General features: G+C 34.2%; 1 protein-coding gene and 1 long non-coding RNA gene across 2 annotated transcripts; one reads left to right on the plus strand and one right to left on the minus strand.

Annotated features, from left to right (window-relative positions):
• The first annotated feature begins 55 nt into the window (after positions 1-55).
• On the plus strand, positions 56-3,054 carry LOC109085463. Its single transcript, XR_006155818.1, has 6 exons — positions 56-306; positions 425-475; positions 2,060-2,122; positions 2,487-2,562; positions 2,677-2,725; positions 2,824-3,054. It is a non-coding gene; the product is annotated as an uncharacterized LOC109085463 (long non-coding RNA).
• A 1,822-nt stretch (positions 3,055-4,876) lies between these two features.
• Positions 4,877-19,262, minus strand: tkta (transketolase a). Its single transcript, XM_042733811.1, has 14 exons — positions 19,002-19,262; positions 17,234-17,351; positions 16,030-16,143; positions 15,690-15,787; positions 13,978-14,169; positions 13,090-13,208; positions 12,810-13,006; positions 12,559-12,723; positions 9,754-9,910; positions 9,114-9,245; positions 7,573-7,655; positions 7,332-7,425; positions 6,876-6,998; positions 4,877-5,099 (listed from the first exon to the last, which is right to left on the minus strand). Exons 1-14 carry the CDS (start codon positions 19,106-19,108, stop codon positions 4,912-4,914), a joined length of 1,887 nt encoding a protein of 628 aa, XP_042589745.1. The 5' UTR covers positions 19,109-19,262; the 3' UTR covers positions 4,877-4,911.
• Positions 19,263-22,089: the final 2,827 nt, after the last annotated feature.

A 22,089-nucleotide genomic window follows, 5' to 3' on the forward strand; every position in this document is an offset into this window, starting at 1 on the left:
TATTATTTTATGTATATATTTTGTTTTTTCAGACTTTAATGAAGTGAAACCATTATTTACGTCTATTCTTATCTAAATTTGATCCGTCTTACACATGAAAAAAACACACTTTCAAAAAAGTTCTTTCAAAGAGTTCAAAAGTTTGAAGTGTGTATTTGATGTGTTTTTAAGTTCCTCTATACACATGATCAGTCAATCTTTGAGTCAGTCATTTATCAACATCATCATGTTTTCCAGCCATTGTGGTTCCGTCGATTCTTGCTGTGTTCTTCACAGTAGTTTTTGAATGTGTTGGTGCATCCTTTGGTAAGCTGTTTTATTCAAACTTACCATATAAAATGAATCAGAAAATTGCAAAATGCCTTATATAACAGTTACAAATTTGATGGAACAGGTATTGTTGAGCATTTCAAATTTTTAACAGGTTTGCCAGCACACACTGTAAGATGTAAGGGTCGACCTTACCACTGGAAAGGTAATTTTACTGCGTTCAGACAGCTTGCCCTTTGTTCCATCACTCCATTTGATTAAAGGGGTGGTTCACTGTTTTTTTTTCTAGGCTTGATTGTGTTTATGGGGTGCAGTCTAACATGTGTTAATGCTTCGTTTTTTAAAAAAGAAAAAAAAAATTGTTTTTCACATAATTTACCTTTATTCCACACCGCTCTGTCACTTCTCTGAGAAATGCGCTGATCATTTCCTGCTTTAATGAAGCCCCTCCCTCAGAAATAGGCATTGGGCTCTGATTGGTTAACTAGCCCCGTGTGTTGTGTTTGGCTAAACCACCTCTAGTGCACGTCTAAACGTCCCGCCCCTCACTTCAGAGGCATGTGCTCTGATTGTATTGTAAACAACGGCGTTGTTAATATTGCTTATCAATTTGAGCCCAATTGAGATGCAGAGGATATTAGTGAAGAGGATCGTGCAGAACCTGTGCAAGCATGGCTTTTAATGGTAGGCCTATGTTTTTTGTTTGTTGTTGTCTCATACTTTTAGATACACTGTTATTTGTAAATGCTACTGCTAATGTAATCTTTTAATATACGGTTTTATCCTGATTAAAGCTTTAACATGCAGTACGGCAACTGCAAGCGTGTCCATGTTTAACGCTTCTCATAGCTATGTGAAAATAAGTGTATAATTGTAACAGTTCATTGTTGAAGCTGATCTGAATGAGAGAGACAGAGAGAGAGAGAGAGAAAGAGAGAGATGCAGAGCGTGTGCAGAGCAGCGGAAGCAAGGAACAGTATTAAGAACCACTGCTTTAGAACATTGATTTTGAAACTTGTGAATCCATTAGTATCATTAGAAGACAGAATCGCGATTCATGTAAGATTAAATTTTTACGTGCACCCCTAGTTTTCTCTTCCTCTTCTCTAAAGCAGCGCAGCATGGCCTCGCCCCCTTTGCTGCCTTTTCCAAGGGCAGGGTTTATCTGGGTTTGTGATGGTGTCAAGCTCCAGGAAAGTATGAAAAGCATCGTCAGAACAATCCATCTGCCATCATTGATTCAATCGTAATGTTATGAAGCGACGAGAATACTTTTTGTACACAAAGAAAACAAAAATAATGACTTTATTCAACAATTCCTCTCCTCTGTATCTCTCCAAATCAGCGTAGCACCATTTTGGCAATTCTGAGCAATACGCAGATGGCGTACAGATGGAGTATTCTGACGATGCTTTTGATACTTTCCTGGATCTTGACACTGTTATTTATTTGTCAGTCTATGGGACAGTCTCAAGCCTCCCGGTTTTCATCCAAAATATCTTTAATTGTGTTCCGAAGACGAACAAAGCTTTTATGGGTTTGGAACGACATGGGAGTAAGTGATTAATGACAAAATTTTCATTTTGCAGTGGAGTAACCCTTTAAACTGCCAGAATTTTAAAAGACGATATCTCCATTTGCACTGAACTTTCAGCTTTGTAACTTTGCAGATATTGTTTATGCTCAAACAGCAATATTACACACTAATGTTAAAAAAGTACAATCGCAATAAACCACCCCTTTAATAGAAAAACTGGTTTGTTATTAAATACCTTTTTTTTCGCTACAGATGTTGTCTGGGGTTATTGTATGGCTTTCTTAGTGACCATCCTTCACCTCAGGTCTTACCATGGTATGTTAACCTCACAACTTCCTAACAGAGACATCAAGGTTTCTTTGTTGTGCCTCTTCCTTGTTGTTTCTAATCAGCATATTATATGATTTCTGAAGGATCATGTGACACTTAAGACTGGAGTAATGATGCAGAAAATTCAGCTTTGATCACAGGAATAAATTACATTTGAAAATATTTTCAAATAGAAAACATTTCTAAATTCTAAATTGTAATAATATTTCACAATATTACAGTTTTTACTGTATTTTTATTGATAAATGCAGTCTCTGTGAGCATAAGAGTCTCGTTTTAAAAACATTAAAAAAAAATACTCTTACATAGTATATAATGCTATAAACCATGTTTACCAATTCTTTTACAGTTTATACTCTGTCTTGTGGCTTTGGCCTCATTGTGTTTGCCATAAGAGGAGCAATTCGCAAATATAATGCTCTGTGGTAAGAACATTTTCTTTATTATGTCAGAACGTTTCATATGAGTTACTGCAGGGCATTGCAGTATTATTTTCTAAGAACACCCTAGAAAGACTGTTGTTCCTGTTTTTTAAATAGGAAAGCAAGGCATTACTGTGAATGAAGCAAAATTAATGCTCACAAAGAGGTAAGAAAGTAAAAAAAAATCTATTTATATTATTTGTTTGTTATTTATTTGTTTGTATTTTTATAATACAACTGTCTTTTTCAACATGTCTTTTTCAGGTCTCCACTTGTGCATTCATGCACATTTATCAAGTTTGTGTAGCGCTTTCCACATACATATTGTTTCAAAGCAGTTTTAAATCAAACCAAATTGTCATGTGAATTTAATGTGATCTAATTTCTGATTTAATTTTGTTTTACTATTTGTTACTTTCTACATTTCACTTTTTCATAAATTGTTTTGATAATTGATTATTTCATTGATTTTTTAAGTTGTAAATAAAAAATGTTTATTAGAGGTTTACAAGAAAATGTTACTCAGGTCTAAAATAATACTTTTAATCCATTGTGTTTCTTAATAATTAATTGTGAATTTTTCTATACATTTCTGAGTAAAAATTGTTTCTACACCATTTTTGTCAGTTTATAATACATTCTATGTAAATGTTAGTATTTTTTAATTAAAATAAAAAGTAGTTTAGTATAGTTTTTAATCTTAAAAAATAAATGCATTCTTATTTGTTTGAGTATACAACAGGTTCTCTTGACAACTTGCAGTGTGACAACATGCCCCAATAGTGGCCAGTGTGTGTTTATAAGTGATCTGTTTAGTAATGGTAAAAAGTGACTTTAAAAATAAGAAGAAGAAGAAGAAGAAGAAGAAGAAGAAGAAGAAAATTAAGAAATAAACCCAACGAAGCCCCGGTCTCCCCTATTAGTGTGAATAAAACAGGCAACACACATGATCTCTCAAACTCAAATGCAGAGGGTTTTAATCAATGACTTGTTGTGATACATTGAAAAATAACAGAGGAAGTGTTTGCTGTAGGTTCATAGTTCAGATATAACAGCATGTTCCAGTGATGCTGATGGTTTCATCCATCCCTTATCTTCTCTGGCCAGAAAACGCCCATGTTTCATTCTCATAACACCACAAAATGCTACTCCATCTTTGTAAACACAGAGCTCAAACTACAAACAGTTTCACAGACGACAACCATTTACTACTGTACTGAACACTTTGAGTTGAGGCAACCTTTTGATATTTTAATTTGATTATTGGTTTATTTTTTATAAATTCTAATTTGTTTGTATGTTTAATGAAATCATTTTTTTTTTCGCACACATATCTGTTCCCATGAAATCCAGCCCCGCCCTGTAGTCATAGCTACACAGTTACAATATAAAAAGTATTAAAATATAATGTCGCAAACAGTTTTGTTGTTGGGTCTTATCAAATGACATTTAAAAACACGAGTGTCACGCTGTAGGCCTACAACATATTGATTTTCTGAGGTGATAGTGTAAAATAGGTCTTAGCATTGCTAACTTTTCAACTTTGAGTTTCAAATCAACATAAAATCAAATATTTGTCTTTGCGATATTTCAACTCTTTGCACAGTCTCAGTCCTTGACTATAATATTTCATACTGAAAACCCTGTGTCCTTGACTATAATATTTCATACTGAAAACCCTGTTTTATTTGTGTCACATTATGCAAGTAAAAATGGTTATAAATGCGGTTTCATGTTGATTTTAAACTGTCAGTACAGGAAAAGAGCTGTAAAATAGGGTTCATGTGTGTGTGTTTTTTTTTTTCACAGCAAAACGGTCAGATTATTACAATTTTCTTTTTAAATATATTTTAAAATGTAATTCATTCCTGTGATGCAAAGCTGAATTTTCAGCATGATTACTCTCCAGTCTAGCAGGGGTTCAGTGTCACGTGATCCTTCAGAAATCATTTTAATACGCTGATCTGATGCTCAAGAAACATTTCAATGTTGCCGATAGTTGTGCTACTTAGTATTTTTGGAGATTTATTTTCTTCATTACGAATATACAGTTCAAAAGATCAGCATTTATTTGAAACACTATAGCTTAACTGTCACTTTTATTTATTTTTATGTATGGCTTAACTGTCACTTCTGATCAAATTGATGCATCCTTGCTGAATTAAAGTATTAATAGTGAAAGAAAAATATGGTATCTAACTTTTGTATTATACTCACAGTGGGGTCATTCACAGTGAACGAGGTGGAGGGAGGGGCCACGATCTGAAGAGGAGGAGTCATGTGACAGTGTTTGTGTAGCTGCTGGTCATTTCATTTGATTTGGGTGGAGTGGGCGGGGCAAAGCGAACAGGTTCACTTGGCATTGGCCGAGCTGCTGAGCATCTTCCTGACCACCTGTGTGATGGAGTCGCGGTCGATGCCGTAGATTTTGAGCAGGTCGGACATTTTGCCACTTCGGGGAACGTGAACGACAGCGAGACGCTGGAAAGTGAGGCTGGGCTCATTCACGATAGCGGAGCACACCGCCTCTCCCAGGCCACCTGTGGAATTACAGCAGGTAAGCATGTTAATGGTCTGATTATTAAGGAATACCACACAAAATGTCCCTTTTTGACAGATGTCATTGAAATAGGCATCCTGGGAAATCACGCCTGTCTTTATGATGTCAGAAATATCCCAATTACAGTAAAAAATTACATGTTGCAACTAAGAAATTTATAAAGTCTTACTTGTAACGTAAAAAAGATCTAAACACACACACACACATGCAAACAAAATATATACAGTATCTTCATAATCTGAAGATATATACACTATTGGTCAAAAGTTTAACTTTTATTATTATTTTATGTTTTGAAAAAAAATATATATTTTCTGGACTGTATTCATTTAATAAAAAATACATTAAAATGTAATTTATTTCTCTTGATGACAAAGCTAAATTTTAGCAGCCATAACAGCGCATTTATTATTATTATCAGTGTTGAAAACAGTTGTGCTTCATATTTTTGTGGAATCCTTGATATATTTTTAAAGAATTCTTCAAATGTTTAAACAATAAAGCATTCAAAAGGACGGCATTTATGTGAAATAGAAAATATAAATCCTATATATGTTTGTGTTCTTTACTGTCATTTCTGATCAATTTAATGCATCCTTGTAAAATTTTAATATTAAATTCTTAAGAAAAAAAATCCTACTGATCGCAAACAAGTGTTATTTCAGTATTTACTATATACTATTATATTTTTATTAATATTTTAAATGAGCCGTTATTATTATATTTTCAGTTTTTTTTTTTTTTTTTTTTTAAGTTTAGTTTTTAGTTTATATTTGTTTAATTAATTTTATTCCAGTTCTAGCTTTAGCTTTAGTTTTTAATCATGTCCAGTAATTTTAGTTCTTTAATTTAAACTTCAGTTAATCAGTATTGCAAACTTTCAAATTTTTGTTTAGTTTAAGCGTTTCATTTAATATTTGTGTATATTTATTATTTGTGTTAAAATTTTAAAATGGCTAAAGAACTCGAAGGTGGTTTGCTGGTCTTATCTGATTTAAGCTGGTGTACTTGTCTGTGCCCAAAACTAGCAAAAAAGACCATCTTAAGCTCTTTTTATCTGCAAGGAAGCATATTAAAATGAATCTCCTGCTTTTAAATTAGCATTCACCTGTGCATAAAGGTCACTGTTTCACCATCTGCACCATGTTCTGCTTTTAAAATTAATATATGTCAAATGTCATGCTTTGATAGACTATCCAAATCTCTTCTTATTCCTACACACCCCTGCTACCAACATTGCTGCGATCACATGTTCTCTCTGTCTATCTCGATCCTCTTTCTCTCCCTCGGGGCAGAGGGGATGTTTGCTTTCAGAATGATTTTGGATGTTAAACTCTCTCTCTCTCTCTCTCTCGTTCTCATCCAGCCTCACTCCTCCTCTGGCATGCAGACAGTAATGCCACATCCAGGGCCGCCTGTGTTATCTAGGACACAACAAGCCCCGCGGCCGTACATTTGCTTAAGGAGAGCTGACAGCCCTCCGCTTCTCTGTCTTTTTTTCACCCAAATGAACAGAATGAGACACGGCCAAAAAACTTAACCGATTGTTACAACACAATGCCTTTTGCTTCTTTATCCAATGACAATTTGGCAACACATCATGTTTCTTCCAGCCAGCCAATTGCACTCTGACACAGCCTCACAGACCGATACATTGCTCCTCGACTGGACTTGTTGTTCATGCTACTTGGATGTGCAGCCAGGCTGAAATGTGTGCTTGAGACAAGGGATAATGTGCTCTAATCTTGAAACCCACCTTCATAATAGTGATCCTCAACCGTGACGACACGACCCCTGGTGGCACGCACATGGTCGATGATGGTTTTGGCATCCAGTGGTTTGATTGTGAAAGGATCGATCACTCTGATGTAAATCCTCTCTGGGGAATGACACACAAAGCACACATACCTGAGTTTATGATAAGCTCACACATCACATCACAAAAATTTACAATTGAGAAATGTTGTATGGGAGATAGTTCATCTAGGGATAGTTCACCCAAAAATTACAGTTCTGTTATTAATTACTCAGCCTCATATCGTTCCAAACCCATAAGAACTTCATTCATCTTTGGAACACAAATTAAGATATTTTTGATGAAATCCAAGAGCTTTCTGACCTTGCAAAAGACCTTCAAAAACATTTTTTTTACTGAGGCCAAACTTTTTGAATGAGATATATATTTTACAGTCTGTGCATTGTTTTATTATACCTTTTTTGAGTTGCTCAGCTGCAGCCAGAGCTTCATGGAGGGTCATTCCAGCTCCGATCACTGTAACCTGATCTTCCTTACTCTGGCACACAACCTGATCAGGTCATAATGGTATTAACAAAGTAAATCAATAATAAATGTATGATTGCTCTGATATTGATTTGAATCTATTTAATATCTCATCTTAGACCTAAATATATATTAATTAAAAGGGCAGCTTTTAAATAAAAGACAGCTTTACCTTGGCCTGGCCAACATGGAAGTCCTCATTGCTGTTGTAAATGATTGCAGTCTCTGGACGAGCGGTCCTGATGTAACAAACCCCTTAAGTCCAGAAAAATTGATAGAAATATGAAAAGGGCTAAATCCCATGATGAAAAAAAGTGGAAAAGAAAATAAATATTTTCTGATAATGGTATTATATTGTCTTGCTTTCAGTGTGATTTTGAATTGAATTGGTCCTACCCAACAAGAAGCTGAACTGATATGTTCTGAATCGCAATTGGAAAAAAAATCAACACATGCAATGCATTCTTGGAAATGTCATATCTACAAAATAATATGAATGCCTGTTACTATGGGGTTAATATCTTTTGTGTAGGCTACTGTGAAAAACCAAATGTGATTATTTTTTTTTATCTTTCCATTGTCTATATTCTCTAGGATGCATATTGGTGTAATATAAGTTGTGTTCAGGTTAGTACAAGCACTTGGTGAAATAGGTGATAAAAGACTGATAAAGTACAGACTTAACGTCCAAACAGGATAAATCATGGAAACCTGTTTAGCCGGAGCGTCTTTAACCTTAAAAGGCCATTTTTTGGTGTTTTAAGAACTACAGTCTTTACATTCTTTACACAAAGCATGGCAAGATTTCATCAGAGAGGAAAAACAGTGGGTGAAAACATAAAGCAAATAGACCGTCAATCAAATCCAAACAACAAAGAACTGCAGCAAACCTCAATATTCACAATTTTTTCACAAAACTTAAAAAGTGTTTGTCAAGCCAATATTCAAAGACTATCTTGACCAACTTTTATAGTTACAAAGTGATATACATTTTGAATTTCAATTGTACCTCATAAAATGCAATTCTGCATCCTGTTTGCTCCCTCAATTCACTAAAATTCATACACTGAATTGGAATTTTAAAAGAATTCTTAATTAAATTGGGTCACTCCGTGTCAATTTATTTTTCTAAAGAATTATAGACTTTTATAGCGATGAAAGCCAAAATATTTAATGTCATGAATGTATATTTACTGAGTAATCCACTATTTTGTAGAGGGGAGTCAAAGTGCTTCACTTTTTCCACATTTTGTTATGATGTGACAAGCTTTGATCATCATCATTTGGCAATTATCTGCCATACTTCTCCTCGCTTCTTCACCTCAAGCTCTGTCAGGTTGGATGGGGGCAGATGCACATTTTCAGGATTCTCCAGAAATATTTGATTGATAGAGGGAAACGAGATACATTTCTAGTTTCAACATTATTTGTTCTTCAGACATTTCTCTTCAAATACAATAAGTATCAGCTAAACGTAAAGTAACCTACATTTGGTATTTGACCACTGAAAAGGTGTACAATTTAACAGTTTACTCATGGAGGCATTACGAAATCTGCAATATTTGAATGCATATGAATATGAACATATCAACATCCTTATAAATATAATGTCCAATAGATGTGTTCAAATATTTTGATTACATTTCATATTGCCACAGGTTTTAGTTAATCTCTACTGTTCAACCACTGATAATAGTAGATATATCATGCCAACCTTTGTGTTGGCTGCAAGCTCCACAGCCTTTTCAGTAGACACAGCATCACTGGGGTAGAAAATGGTGGCAGTGGGGATAGCTCTAAAAATAGCCATGTCCTCTAGCCCCATGTGGGCCGGTCCGTCCTCTCCTGAAACACACACACCAGCCACATGCTCACATACTTTTATTTAGACCGAACAGAATTTGTATATTAGATATGTGAGGCAGATGCACACGCATGCAACAGTTGAGCAGACAGGCAGGCAGTCAGGCAGGTGTACAGACAGTCGGACTGGCATGCAGTGTACCTGTGCTAATGGAGGGGATGCCGGGTCAGACAGCCTCCGAGATACACAGGGGAGAGAGAGAGAGAGAGGGAGAAGGGGTTGTGCTAAGAGTCGCACCACCGCCAGACGACCAGTAGAACAAAGCACACATTAGAAAGACAGCTTCAGGAAAAAGGAGGGGTGAATCGCTCACAAATCTATTCCAAAACATCATCGTTAGAGTCACTGCTGAATCGTGTGAGAGAGGAGAATGAAGGTGCTGGAAATGGGCGGGGCTTAAAAGGAAGAATTTTGATTGGAGAGTGCACCTGTCTGTAAGAAAATAGGTGGAGCTTAGTTTGCTGCTTTGAAAAGGGAAGCACTTCTTACCGTCAGACAGGCCACAGTGGGACCCGCAGAGGTTTATGTTGCTGTCTGAGATGGCGGCCATGCGGAGCTGGTCATATGCGCGGGTAAAGAAGGTGGCCAGGCCACTGGCGAACACAATGTTTCGCTCACGTGCGGCACAGCCTGTGGCAACGCTGACCTATGAGAGTTGGATATTGTTTATTGTTTTTGTTTTTTTTTTCCTGATCCCATAACATTCCTGTTAAATATATACTTTTCTTACTGTTCAGACTTTAAAACAGTTAGTATTTTTTTGAAAACTAAATGATGAACATAAGCAAGCCAAAATACATGACTTTGGTAATATGTATGTACTGTAGATAATTTGGACATGAATAGTATAATAGCTCATACATCTTTAGTAGGGAAGAAACACATGGAATCTGCTAAAAAGGAACTCTATTTTACCCTTCATATGAGAGGAATTACGAGCATGCAGCTTACACACTCAATACCATTTCCTGTTCCCTGTCTGAAATCCTCTCCATGCAAGGCACAATCTAGAATATAACCAATTCTCAGCAACAGTAAGTCTTAACTCTAAAATGTGGGACTCTTGATGCATACACACACACACACACACACACACACACACACACACACACACACCACGTATATTGTCAATGCATTGTCATATATATATATATATATATATATATATATATATATATATATATATATATATATATAGTAAATGCATTGTCATATATATAGTAAAAAAAAAGAAAAATAAATTAAAAAAGCAATATAAAATCTATAATAATAATGCTTGATCTTTCTTCAAATTATATATATATATACTATAGTACATATGACTTTTTAATTAGTATGTAGATCTATTAGTACATGTCCTCTACTTTACAAAGTTTGGAACAGATCTGAACTCTGACAATTTAGTTAGTATTCAGATTTTCCGCACGTCCATCACGATCTGTTCCCAAAACACAAAGTGACAAATAAGTGGTCTACATTCTCTAACACATGTCCCAAGTGAACAATGACTATGTAGAGACAAAGTAGAAATATTTTGGCTTACAGCAGTTATACAGATCATAAAGAATGTGCTTATGAGATAAAAAGGAGGGGCCGCTGGTTTTCTGCATGGCTTCTCGGGGGGGGGAAATGAATGAGGGAGTGGTTGGTGTGGAGTGTAGGTTGGTTGGGTCTGAACTGCTGCATTATGGATAGAGCGCCATGTATTATTCAACAAACCAGCAACTTTGGTGCTTTGAGGAGCGTTTTACATGGCCAATCCCAGAGCACTGCTTTTTTAGAACAATCTAGGGAGCATTTAAGGATGTTTCACTCATTAAGCTAGTCTCTCAAATGTGCAGACCTTTGATTTGACTCTCAAAACTGTCAAGAGTGCTAACATGTAACTATAAAAAGAATAGTCCACCAAAAAAACTTTAATTTCAGTCATTCTGTGGAGAATAAAAGATGATGTTTTGAATAATGTAGGTTACCAAATGTCTTTGTGTAACAGTTAAATGTAACAAAACATGAAAAATAATCATATAAAATTAGGAGATTTATTTTTTTTACAACTAAAGATAATTGCCTTAATCTTAAAACAACAGAGAAGTTGAGAGAAGTAAAAAATTCCTGTCAATTTCAGCAAGTTAAGAACAAATTTATACTAATGTGTGTTACGTATTAGGTACATTATGTACCTTTTACCATTTTCTCCTTCTTTGAAAGCGGTGATGGACTCAAAATATCCAGCATTGTGAGTTTTCTAGGAAATGTGTGTACCATCTAGATCTTTGCCTCTTGTAAATACTACCATGTATTGTGCATGTTATTTTTGACAGACATTGGTGTTGTGATATTTAAATGATAAGGATTTGAAAACTGATAAATTGTAAGACGATAATTATTTATTTCTTCAAGAATTCAGTGAAGTGATTGATGCCCATGGTTATGTCATGTTGATGTTTTCAGTTCTAATATTCCAACCAACTGTTTTTGACAGTTGTGTTGCGTGTGAGGGGTGAATGTTTGATTTGATAACAATTTTACATAAGTTTATTTTGTTATATTTATTATTACTCAGAGACATGCTTGTGTGGAAGCCCGTTTCCGCCACTGAATAAAAAATAAAAAAGGTAATTGCGACTTTTTATCTCACAATTCTAACTTTTTTTCTCATAATTCCGTGATACAAACTTGCAATTCTGACTTTTTTTCTCAGAATTGTGTGATATAAACTCGCAATTGCGAGACATTAAGTCGCAATTCTGAGAAATAAAGTCATAAATTCTGACTTTTTTTCTAAGAATTGTGAGTTTATAAGAAAGTTCAGAATTGTGAGATATAAAAACTGTGAGTTTGTGGATAAAAGTTATTTGAGAATTGTGAAGAATTGTGGGACAAAAAGTCACAATAACTTTTTTTTTTGTTTTTTTTTCAGTGGCGAAAACTGGCTTCCATATGCTTGGCTATTGTTGACTTTTGAAAATCAATTTATTTTTTAACAAGGAAAGGAGTAGTTTTGATGCACAAAATTGTTTTATTGTTTCTTATAACAAAAATATTTTTAAAATTTTACATATATCTTTTTAAAACTGTTGTTCCATTTTTAACCCATTGCAGATTTTGACTTGTGGACTAACCCTTTTAATATTGAAATATCAATATGGAAAATATATTATATAAAAATATATAAAATATATAATACTGTATATAATTTTTTTATTTATTTACTAAAAGGAAGTACTTGCACTTGAAGTACCACATTTTTGGTTCTTTAAAATATTATCATGATGGTGCTTCATAGTTTCCTACCATGTTCTGCTCTGCACTGTAGCACTCAATAAAGCGGTTGGGATGCTCATTTTTAAAGATTTCTGAGTGGGTGACATTTTTGGTGTCGACATCCATAGCCACCACTCGCTCGTTGTAACGTCCCAGTTTGGCCACGGCCATCCCGTACGCCTTGCAGGTGGCAATCTGTTGGAAAAGGACATGGTATAAAGAGCTAAACCATGATATTAAAGCAATATGTAATCCATCCACTCTTTGACTTGAACTCTCACCTTCTCTCCAGGTTTGTAGTTGGGAGCACTGGGCATGCGGACATTGCGCAGACTCACGGGTGGAGTGTCTTCAATGGGTGAAGCAGGGTACATGCGCTTGTTACTGTTGAGGATGCGGCTCTGGAGGTCTCGCATGACGCTCTCTGCCATGTCTTTTGACAGCACCTTGCCATGCCATCCCATCTTATCTTCTGCCACTGAGGATAACAGATTTTACTGATCAAGGATTATGGAGCTGTATCGGTATTTATAGATTTGGAAGTAATGGGAAGAAATATACCAGGAATGCCTTTGCCCTTGATGGTTTTGGCGATGATGGCGGTGGGTTGGTGGCGTGGCTGGCTCATGGCTTTACACAGCTCTTCCACACTGTGGCCATCCACAATGATAGCATGCCACCTATAAAACCCCAACACATAACAAACTGACTGATGGCTTTTCACTGCACACACACAAACACAAATAAATACACATATAAACATGCAGATCCCAGAGTTGTTACTGTTAACTAAAACTAAAATTCTTAAAAATGTGCAATAAGAAATCAGAATCAAATCAGCATATTAGAATGATTTCTGAAGGCTCATGTGACACTGAAGACTGGAGTAATGATGCTGAAAATTCAGCTTTGCATCACAGGAATAAATAATACTTTAGAATATTTTTGATTTATTTAGAATATATTCTAAATAATGTTTTAAGTAATTGAAATAAAGCTAAAATAAAAGAAAAGAACAGATTTTTTTTTATTATTCTAAAATAGACTATTAAATAAACATTAATACTTTTTAGATTATCTGAGTAATTTCCAAGAAAACTTATCAATTAATTATTTTTTATAATAAATAAGCCAATTTAAATACAATAAAGCCTATGTTAAGGTAATTTAGATTATTTCCAACCATTAATAATATTAAACTGTGACATTATTTTCATCTCATTAGGAATCTTTTAACCCATAACTCGTTACTTTAATGCATGCAGCTGTTTTACTTTTGATATCATTTAGCTTATGGAATTCTGGAATATTACATGTTTTAGAAATTCACCCATGCCATTTACAGATATTTTTATCCTAGCCCTCCTAGAACAATTTGAGTGACACTTCACAGGGTTCTGCGGTTTGACGTTCCCAGCCCACGCCTTTATCCACCTCCATCCAACCCACCCAAAGGCCTCACAGCGTCTCTGGTACTTCTCCACATGGTGCTGCAGTGGTGCTGGGTCACTCTGGCCCAGCCGGTTGATGTCCAGTATGGCCAGCAGATTATCCAGCTGGTAGTAGGATGCGAAGGCCATGGCCTCCCACACGGCCCCCTCAGACATCTCTCCATCCCCCAGCAGGCAGTACACATGGTAACTGCAGAAGAGTGAAAAGACAACATTTTTGCATTTTCTAAAGACAATGGTGCTTGCATGTGCAAATTTGCTGTCATGATGGAGGAGTGTTGTTAGTGGTTGTCATGCTGTATAGCTAAGCTGTTCAGAGTGTATTTTAGCACATTGTTATGTGGTTGCTAGGACGATTTGGGTGGTTGCTAAGGTGTTTTGAGTGCAGGGGGACTATTTATTCTTTTCTTGGTGGGTTTGTTTCTTTTACTTTCTGGACTACTTGATTTATGTATATGTCAGTATTTTGGTCTCCAACCTCTACCTAAAAGTTTTCAACTTAAAGGGATAGTTCACCCAAAAATAGTGATGTTTTCCAGTGACGTCCATTGTATTTCTTTTTCTACTATGGAAGTCAATGGGGACCAACAACTGGTTGTTCTTTTGAACTTTATATTCATCAAAGAATCCTGGAAAAAAAGTATAATTTCCACAAAAAATATAAAGCGGCACACCTATTTTCAACATTGATAATAATAGATGTTTCTTGAGCATCAAATCAGATTAGAATGATTTCTGAAGGAACTGAAGACTGGAGTAATGATGCTGAAAATTCAGTTTTGCATCATAGGAATACATTACATTTTATAATATATGACAGTAGAAAACAGTTATTTTAAATTGTAGCAACAATTCACAACATTACTATTTTTACTATACTTTTGAATAAATAAATGCAGATTTGGCAAGCATAAGAGACTTCTTTCAAAAACATTACAAAATCAAAGCAATCCCAAACTTTTGAACACTAGTAAATATCTTTTTATTTTGTTTATTTTATCTCTACATGTTTTTTTTCTTCAGCTTGCTAGCTGATGTGTAAAACCTCATCATCTCCGCCCTCCTTAATACCACCTGACACTTTCCTGTCACACCAGATCCACTGTCTTTCACGAATGAGAAGAGACAGATTCAACTGATTAGAAATCACCTAAGATTTAAGATTGAGTGCTGTTAAGTGATATTGCAGGAATGGTTTGTTTTTTTTTTCTCTGCAGAGTTAAAATCACACAGATCATTTATTTACGTTGAGATGAGTTATAAATAGAAAGTTAGTCACGTTTTGAAAGGATCGCCTAAAAACTAGGCTTCAGTTTGGGAATAATTTGTGTGCTTATGCCTAAATTGAATTCAATCCGAGATATAAAAATATCCGGGTGATGGCTGCTGGGGGTTTGATTATTAGAGCAGAAGAATCGCAAAAGCACAGCTTGACATGAAAACTCCACACCCTTAAAATCTGCATCATGGACATACATACATGAGATTACTGCTAAAAACAACGAAAAACCCAGATTTCACATTTATAATTGAACTTTATAGATTAATTTTTTAGATACATATCCACATTTTAAGTATCTGAGAACTAGGAGCTTTTTTTTTAAAATAGATGTAATAAATTTTGAGTTTGCAACAAAGAACAATACAGCTGTTTGAGTTACTGTTGACCCTTTTGTCATGAATGTATGGGTTTATTGGTGGCATTCTTACCTGGATTTGTCAAAGTATTTAGCCGTATAGGCCATTCCACAGGCTACGCCCAGCCCCTGTCCCAGAGAGCCTGTGGCCACATCCACAAACTGCTGCTTCTGTCAAACACACACGCACACACACTCACGTGGATGTTACATAAAATAACGGCTGTTATTGGTTAACGGCGCGTGCATTTGTAGCCAGTTTATCCCGAACAATTATTTCTGACCCAAATAAACTGCAATATTTCTCACGGTGCTGCTAAATATTTTCTGATCTGAGAGAGCAGGTCACTTTTATATGATTGTGATTGAATATGTTAAAGAAGAGCAGCTGATTTTGGCTCAGTGTTACTCACAGGTGTGGGGTGTCCCTCCAGCGTGGAGTCGAGCTGACACATGCTCATGAGCTCAGACTCTTTCAGGAAGCCGATCTCTACCCACACAGAGTAGAGGACAGGGGCCGCATGACCCTGGGAACACCAAACACAAACTCTGTGGGTCAACCACAATGCCACCGTTACGCAACTATCCAAAAATTACTTAACAGCTTTTTAACACTTTAACATTTAATGAGCATATTTTGCATATCACTGTATTATTATACTATATTATTTTTGAGGGGATTAATATTAATCATTTTAACATCTACTTTATGTTTTATATTACCACTATTATGCAATTACCCAACAATAATTGCATAATAATAGATTATTATATATTGCATAGCCCTGTATGTTTATTATTATTATTATTATTATTATTATATTTTATTCATTTTTCTATTAACACTATTATGCAATTATCCAACAGTTACTTAAAATAAGAACAAAAAAAAGTTTAACAGCTGATAAACATATTTTGCATAGGCCTGCATTTTTTATTATTATTACTAAATACATTTATATTTTATATTATTTATATATTATTTATTTTTCTATTACCACCATTATGTAATTATCCAAAGATTACTTAAAATAAGAAAAGTTTAGTTTAACAACTAACAAACATATTTCACATAGCCCTCTATTATATTATATTTTATTACTATTATTATTATTATTATTGTTATTTATATTACTAAAATTATGCAACTATATAGCCCTGTTTTTTGGACTGTGGACTATGTATTTTTCATGGAACTCAATGTACATTTTGTTTCATATTTATTAGTTTAATTTTCGGTATAAATGATTAATAAGCTCCATGACCATCACAATTGACAACCATGTTAATAAATTATAATAATTAATAAAAAAAAATGTATTATGTATACCTTAAGGAGGATTAAGGTATTACGTTTTTTGGATATGATACCATGTTAATGGGATGTTTTTTGTTGTTTTTTTAATCATGTTTTTTCAGTATTTACATTACCATGCTATTAGTCATAGTAATATAGATTCAGTCTCACTGTATATTTCAAAGTATAACCATCACTGTACTATGGTACTGGCACCAAATAATGCCATTCTCCTCACTTAGCGCCATCTTGATTTACACTTGAAATATTAAAGCTGACACTTGAATAATCCCAGTTAGCTGAGTCTCTGGTAACCTCACCTTGGACAGGATGAAACGGTCATTGTTTGGGTTCTTGGGGTCATCTGGCCTGTACTTCATAGAATGGAAGAAAAGCACAGACATGATTTCTGCCACACTGCAACATGATGTTGGATGCCTGCCAAATAAAAAAAAGAAGTGTGAAGAATCTGAAGGATAGGTTAAGGGAAGGTAGTATTTTCACTACAGTTTATGATGCAACATTAACTAAAAGAATTATCACACACATAAAAGACAAATAATTGAGTTTGTCAGGACTGAATAAGACAATTAGTGACTGTCTATAGGAAGGTGTTGTTTAATTAGGGGTTGTCTATTGGAAAATATGCTTGTGGTGTTGTTTAATCTTTGATGAAACTTAAGAACCACTTTTGTGCACCTGTTTCCAGATTAGATCACAGACAGCACTAAAAACCACATGCTGTGAGACCGACTCACTATCAGACCGTCACCTAACAAATCAGTGCCTTTAGATGCAATTTAACGTTATGCTCAATCACCTTCAGATGAACACATTGTTCAGAGGAAAGAACATGCAGTTATGTGTATTAAACAATGATTATGAAACAACAATCATCTTCATGCACACACTTCATAAACTTAATTAGTTCCCATTATCCCCCATTATTATATTAGTATTAAACTTTAAAATCTAGATACACAGACACATACATACTACTATGCATACTATGTATTATATTAAATTATATTATTATAATTTTTTTTAGATTTCATTATTATTAATATTAATGCTATTATTATTATTTATCTATTTATTACATTAAATCTACAGATCAACCACAATGCCACAGATATTGATTTTTCCAATAATTACTTAACATTACAAAAAGTTTTTTTTTTTTTTGTATCATATTAAACATAGGTTTCCTTTTCTGTTTAAAAACACACATTTGTTTTTTTTTTAATATAATTACACATTATGATTCTTCATATCTTTTCTCTTCTGAAGACTGAAAAAGCAGATGTTAATGTTATAATGAGCCAAACTAAATTGCAATCTGTTTCTCATAAAAAAAAGCATAAAATTATAAGATTATGTAGTAGTGTTCTCAAACATTGCAATTATAGGCTACATCTATTCCATAAATAAATAAATTAATTAAATAAAAAAAAAAAAATCCTAATTGTACCTGGCAATGAAAAAGATTTCAAAGATTACAGAGAATATCAAAGATTCAGAATGTATGAGAAAAAAAAGGCTAGCTGCAAATATATATAAACAGTAATATTCATATTTAAAAAGAATGTGCTTAAATTCACTATATATATATATATATATATATATATATATATATATATATATATATATATATATATATATATATATATATATATATATATATATGGCTGAAAATTATGAGAAATAACTTAATACATATTTTAAAATATACAAAATTATTTAAAAATAAATAAATAAATGAAAAAATCCAAAAAATATATAACTTTTGTATATATCAAGGTCAGTGCTGTATATAGGCTGTAACATAAAAAAACTTTTATTTTTATTATGAATTGTATTTTTGTGTGCATGCAAGAGTGTGTTTGCTCACAAGACAGTGGCATGAATTTTTGTTTGTATATCTATCTATCTATCTATCTATCTATCTATCTATCTATCTATCTATCTATCTATCTATCTATCTATCTATCTATCTATCTATCTATCTATCTATCTATCTATCTATCTATCTATCTATTTTTCTCACACCAAGCAGCAGGTATTTGTAGAAAGTGTACCACCTCTTACCCATTGCCCACTGCAGTGGTGGCTTTGATAGAGTTGATTCTGAGGCGGTTGGCAATGTTCCTCAGCGCCTGTATGGTCTGCTGGTCTGGTTTGTGGTAGTCCTCCATGGGTTCAGCCTAATAGCACCACGGAATGAAAGGAGAGAATGAGGTTGAGGAGAGCACTGGTTGCGTGTGTGTGAGAGACAGAAAGAGGTGGAGGAGAGGAGAGGGAGGCTGCTTTATGCGGGCACACATACACAGTGTTTATAGTGTTCACTGTGCAGCACAGGTCGAGAGGCAGTGTGCATTGGCTGTGGCAGAAGAAGTGGGTGTGTGCCAAGAAGAGAGAGAGACTGAGACAGACAGAGAGTAAAGAGGAGGAATCGCTCATTATGACCTTTGGCTGCTAGATCTAAACTCATTAGCAGATTAAAGATGCGCCTCGGTCCGTCCTTTGAGACGGTAGAGGACGTGCGTGTGGGTTTACTTTAGGGATAAAACTGTGAAGTTAGTCAAATCTGACAAAACCTCCCTTAGGGGTCACATTTCTCTACTGGAAAACAATTTCAAATATTATGGCAATAATTTTTTTTTTTTCATTATATTATAAAAACACAAAAAGCTTTCTTTTAGGGGATGGGGTAGTTATTTTTTAGTAAATATAATTAATTTTCTACAAAAACAATAGAAGACATGGTGCATCCTCTTACAGGACTAAAAAAATACATACAGATTGGTTTCATTTTATATTTTTATTTTACTTCTAAACAATGTATAAATGTGGTTTATTGACATATTTTTTTTCATTCTGCATTATGAAGCAGCCTTCATAATCCAATTTATGTCTAATGTTTCTATTTTATTTCATTATATATTTACAATTACAAACAGTGTGTATAGTTTCAGTTTAATGAAATACAGTTGAAAAAAGAAATATGAACACAGTTAAATTTTGTTTTCTAATGGTTAAATTATTTATATCTGTTTAAGTTGCTGGACGCTAAAAGGATTCAAAATATACGCTATTATTAATGGTAATGTGTCATTTCTTAATTGCAGAGCATGTTAAGATAGTTAATTAAAACTAAAACTGAAACTAACCCTAAAACCAAAAAAAAAAAAAAAAAAAATTCATTACTTAAAATAAAATACTCATTATAATATAAAATAAATGTCTTATTTCAGCTAGTTGCCGCTTTTCAGCTAGTTATGAAAAAAAAAATTATACAGATATATAATGACAAACACACAACAATACAACTGAAACTTTAACAAAAATTTTAATAAGTAAAAATCTAAAAACTTTAACTAAAATTGTAAAAAATAAAAATCTAAAAATAAAAAACTGATTCGTGTTTTAAAAAGAAATAATCTCAATGTTGAAGAATTTTGTTGCCATCTTGTGGAATTTGGAGAAGTTACACTGCAAAAAAGACTATGGGTTGGGAAGAAGAGGAAATCTACTTCTCTGTGTTTGATACAGCATGTCTTATGGCCATCAAATGGCCGTTGCGGCTCTGCCCAGGGATTAGAGACATTTCCATCTGCATCTGTTACATGGTACAATCCGGAATAATCCACTGACTCAGTGTAGACAAGGAGGACAAAATGGTCATTTCTTTTGGGGATTTTTTTTTTTTTTTTTTTTTTTTTTGAGAGAGAGAGAGATGTTCTAGCTCAGTCCAGCACCAGCTTTAAAAAATAAATTCACAAAAATAACCCAAATGATTACAATAAATGACCAATAAATAAAGAGCACAGGAATCTGAATAAAAAATCCATAGGATAGGCCTATATAACATTAAAATAAATAGTATTATTATAATTACAACATATTGGATCTGTGCACAGTAGGTAGGTAAATGTAAATTATAACTTAAAGGGATCATATGATGCAATTTCAAGTTTACAAGCTGTTTGTGAATAGATAAGATCCCTAAAGTTGCAAAGACTAAAGTCTCAAACCCAAAGAGATATTCTTAATAAAAGTTTAGACTTGTCCACGCCTTCCTAAAATGCCTCGTTTAAACAATGCCCCCATGTCTACATCACTGTGTGGAAAGATTTGCAAAACTCCTCCCAAATGTCCACGCAAAGAAAGAAGACGTAACTTTTATTCTCGCTATTGCCGCCGGCGTCATGTTGTGAAAGCGAAGCTTCTTTGTTTGGTCTTCCAAAAGACTACACGACTAGAAATAAGTGGTTAAGTTGTATTTACAACACTGTTCCAGAACAATTCAACCCAAATATTCAGATGTGTGCAGCACATTTTATGGAGGACTGTTTCATGAACCTGGGAGAGAAGAGTACAATGCGGCTGTTCTGACTCACAGTCTGTAAGTACATTTACATATGTAAAGGATTTGCCACTGACGATTCAAACATGAGTTTTGAGCAATGTAGAGTAGCACTTGTTGTTTGTCCTTTCTCTGATCACAAATGCAGACATGGTTTTATGTTCTGATGACGCAATAGTTGCAACTATGGCAGCTGAGAAGGCCATTCTTTGTGTTATTTTTGAAGAATTTTCAGCGCCTGATATGATCGGTGTAAATATATGTTTAATACTGCAAAATATGCTCGATGTTACAGTCACTGCCCTTGCCATCCAGAATAAAAGAGAACATCCCAATCCAGTGAAGAGATTTGTGGAAACTGTGGTTCCTAATTATTGTGATCCAACATTTGCCTCGCAAACATTTCAGGTGAAGAATAATCCACTTCTTATCTCCGAGACTGTGTTATGATCTACAGTATATGACCTTATTATTTTTTTTGTGAGTATTAGGCTTATCATTATTGCTGATCACTATTGTAGCGCTATGTTATTGTAATATTTACCATTATATAATCAGAGGAGTATAGAAAAGTTTATGAAAGCGTCACTCCACAAAACAATAGCAAAATATAAATATGTATAGTATATGTTACATTAATCAGTGTCTAGAACACCTTCCTAAGGAAAGGATATGGATCAGAAGACATTGCAATTACTAAATGATATTTAGACAGACTTGAAGTTCCAGAGCTATAATTGTGCTCTTATTATTTTTGTTATTTTGCCTTAAAAAAATATAAATAAACGTGCAAACAATACTTGCAAGTTG

The sequence above is a fragment of the Cyprinus carpio genome, chromosome B11, assembly GCF_018340385.1.
Source record: "Cyprinus carpio isolate SPL01 chromosome B11, ASM1834038v1, whole genome shotgun sequence".
In the NCBI taxonomy this organism is placed as follows: domain Eukaryota; kingdom Metazoa; phylum Chordata; class Actinopteri; order Cypriniformes; family Cyprinidae; genus Cyprinus; species Cyprinus carpio.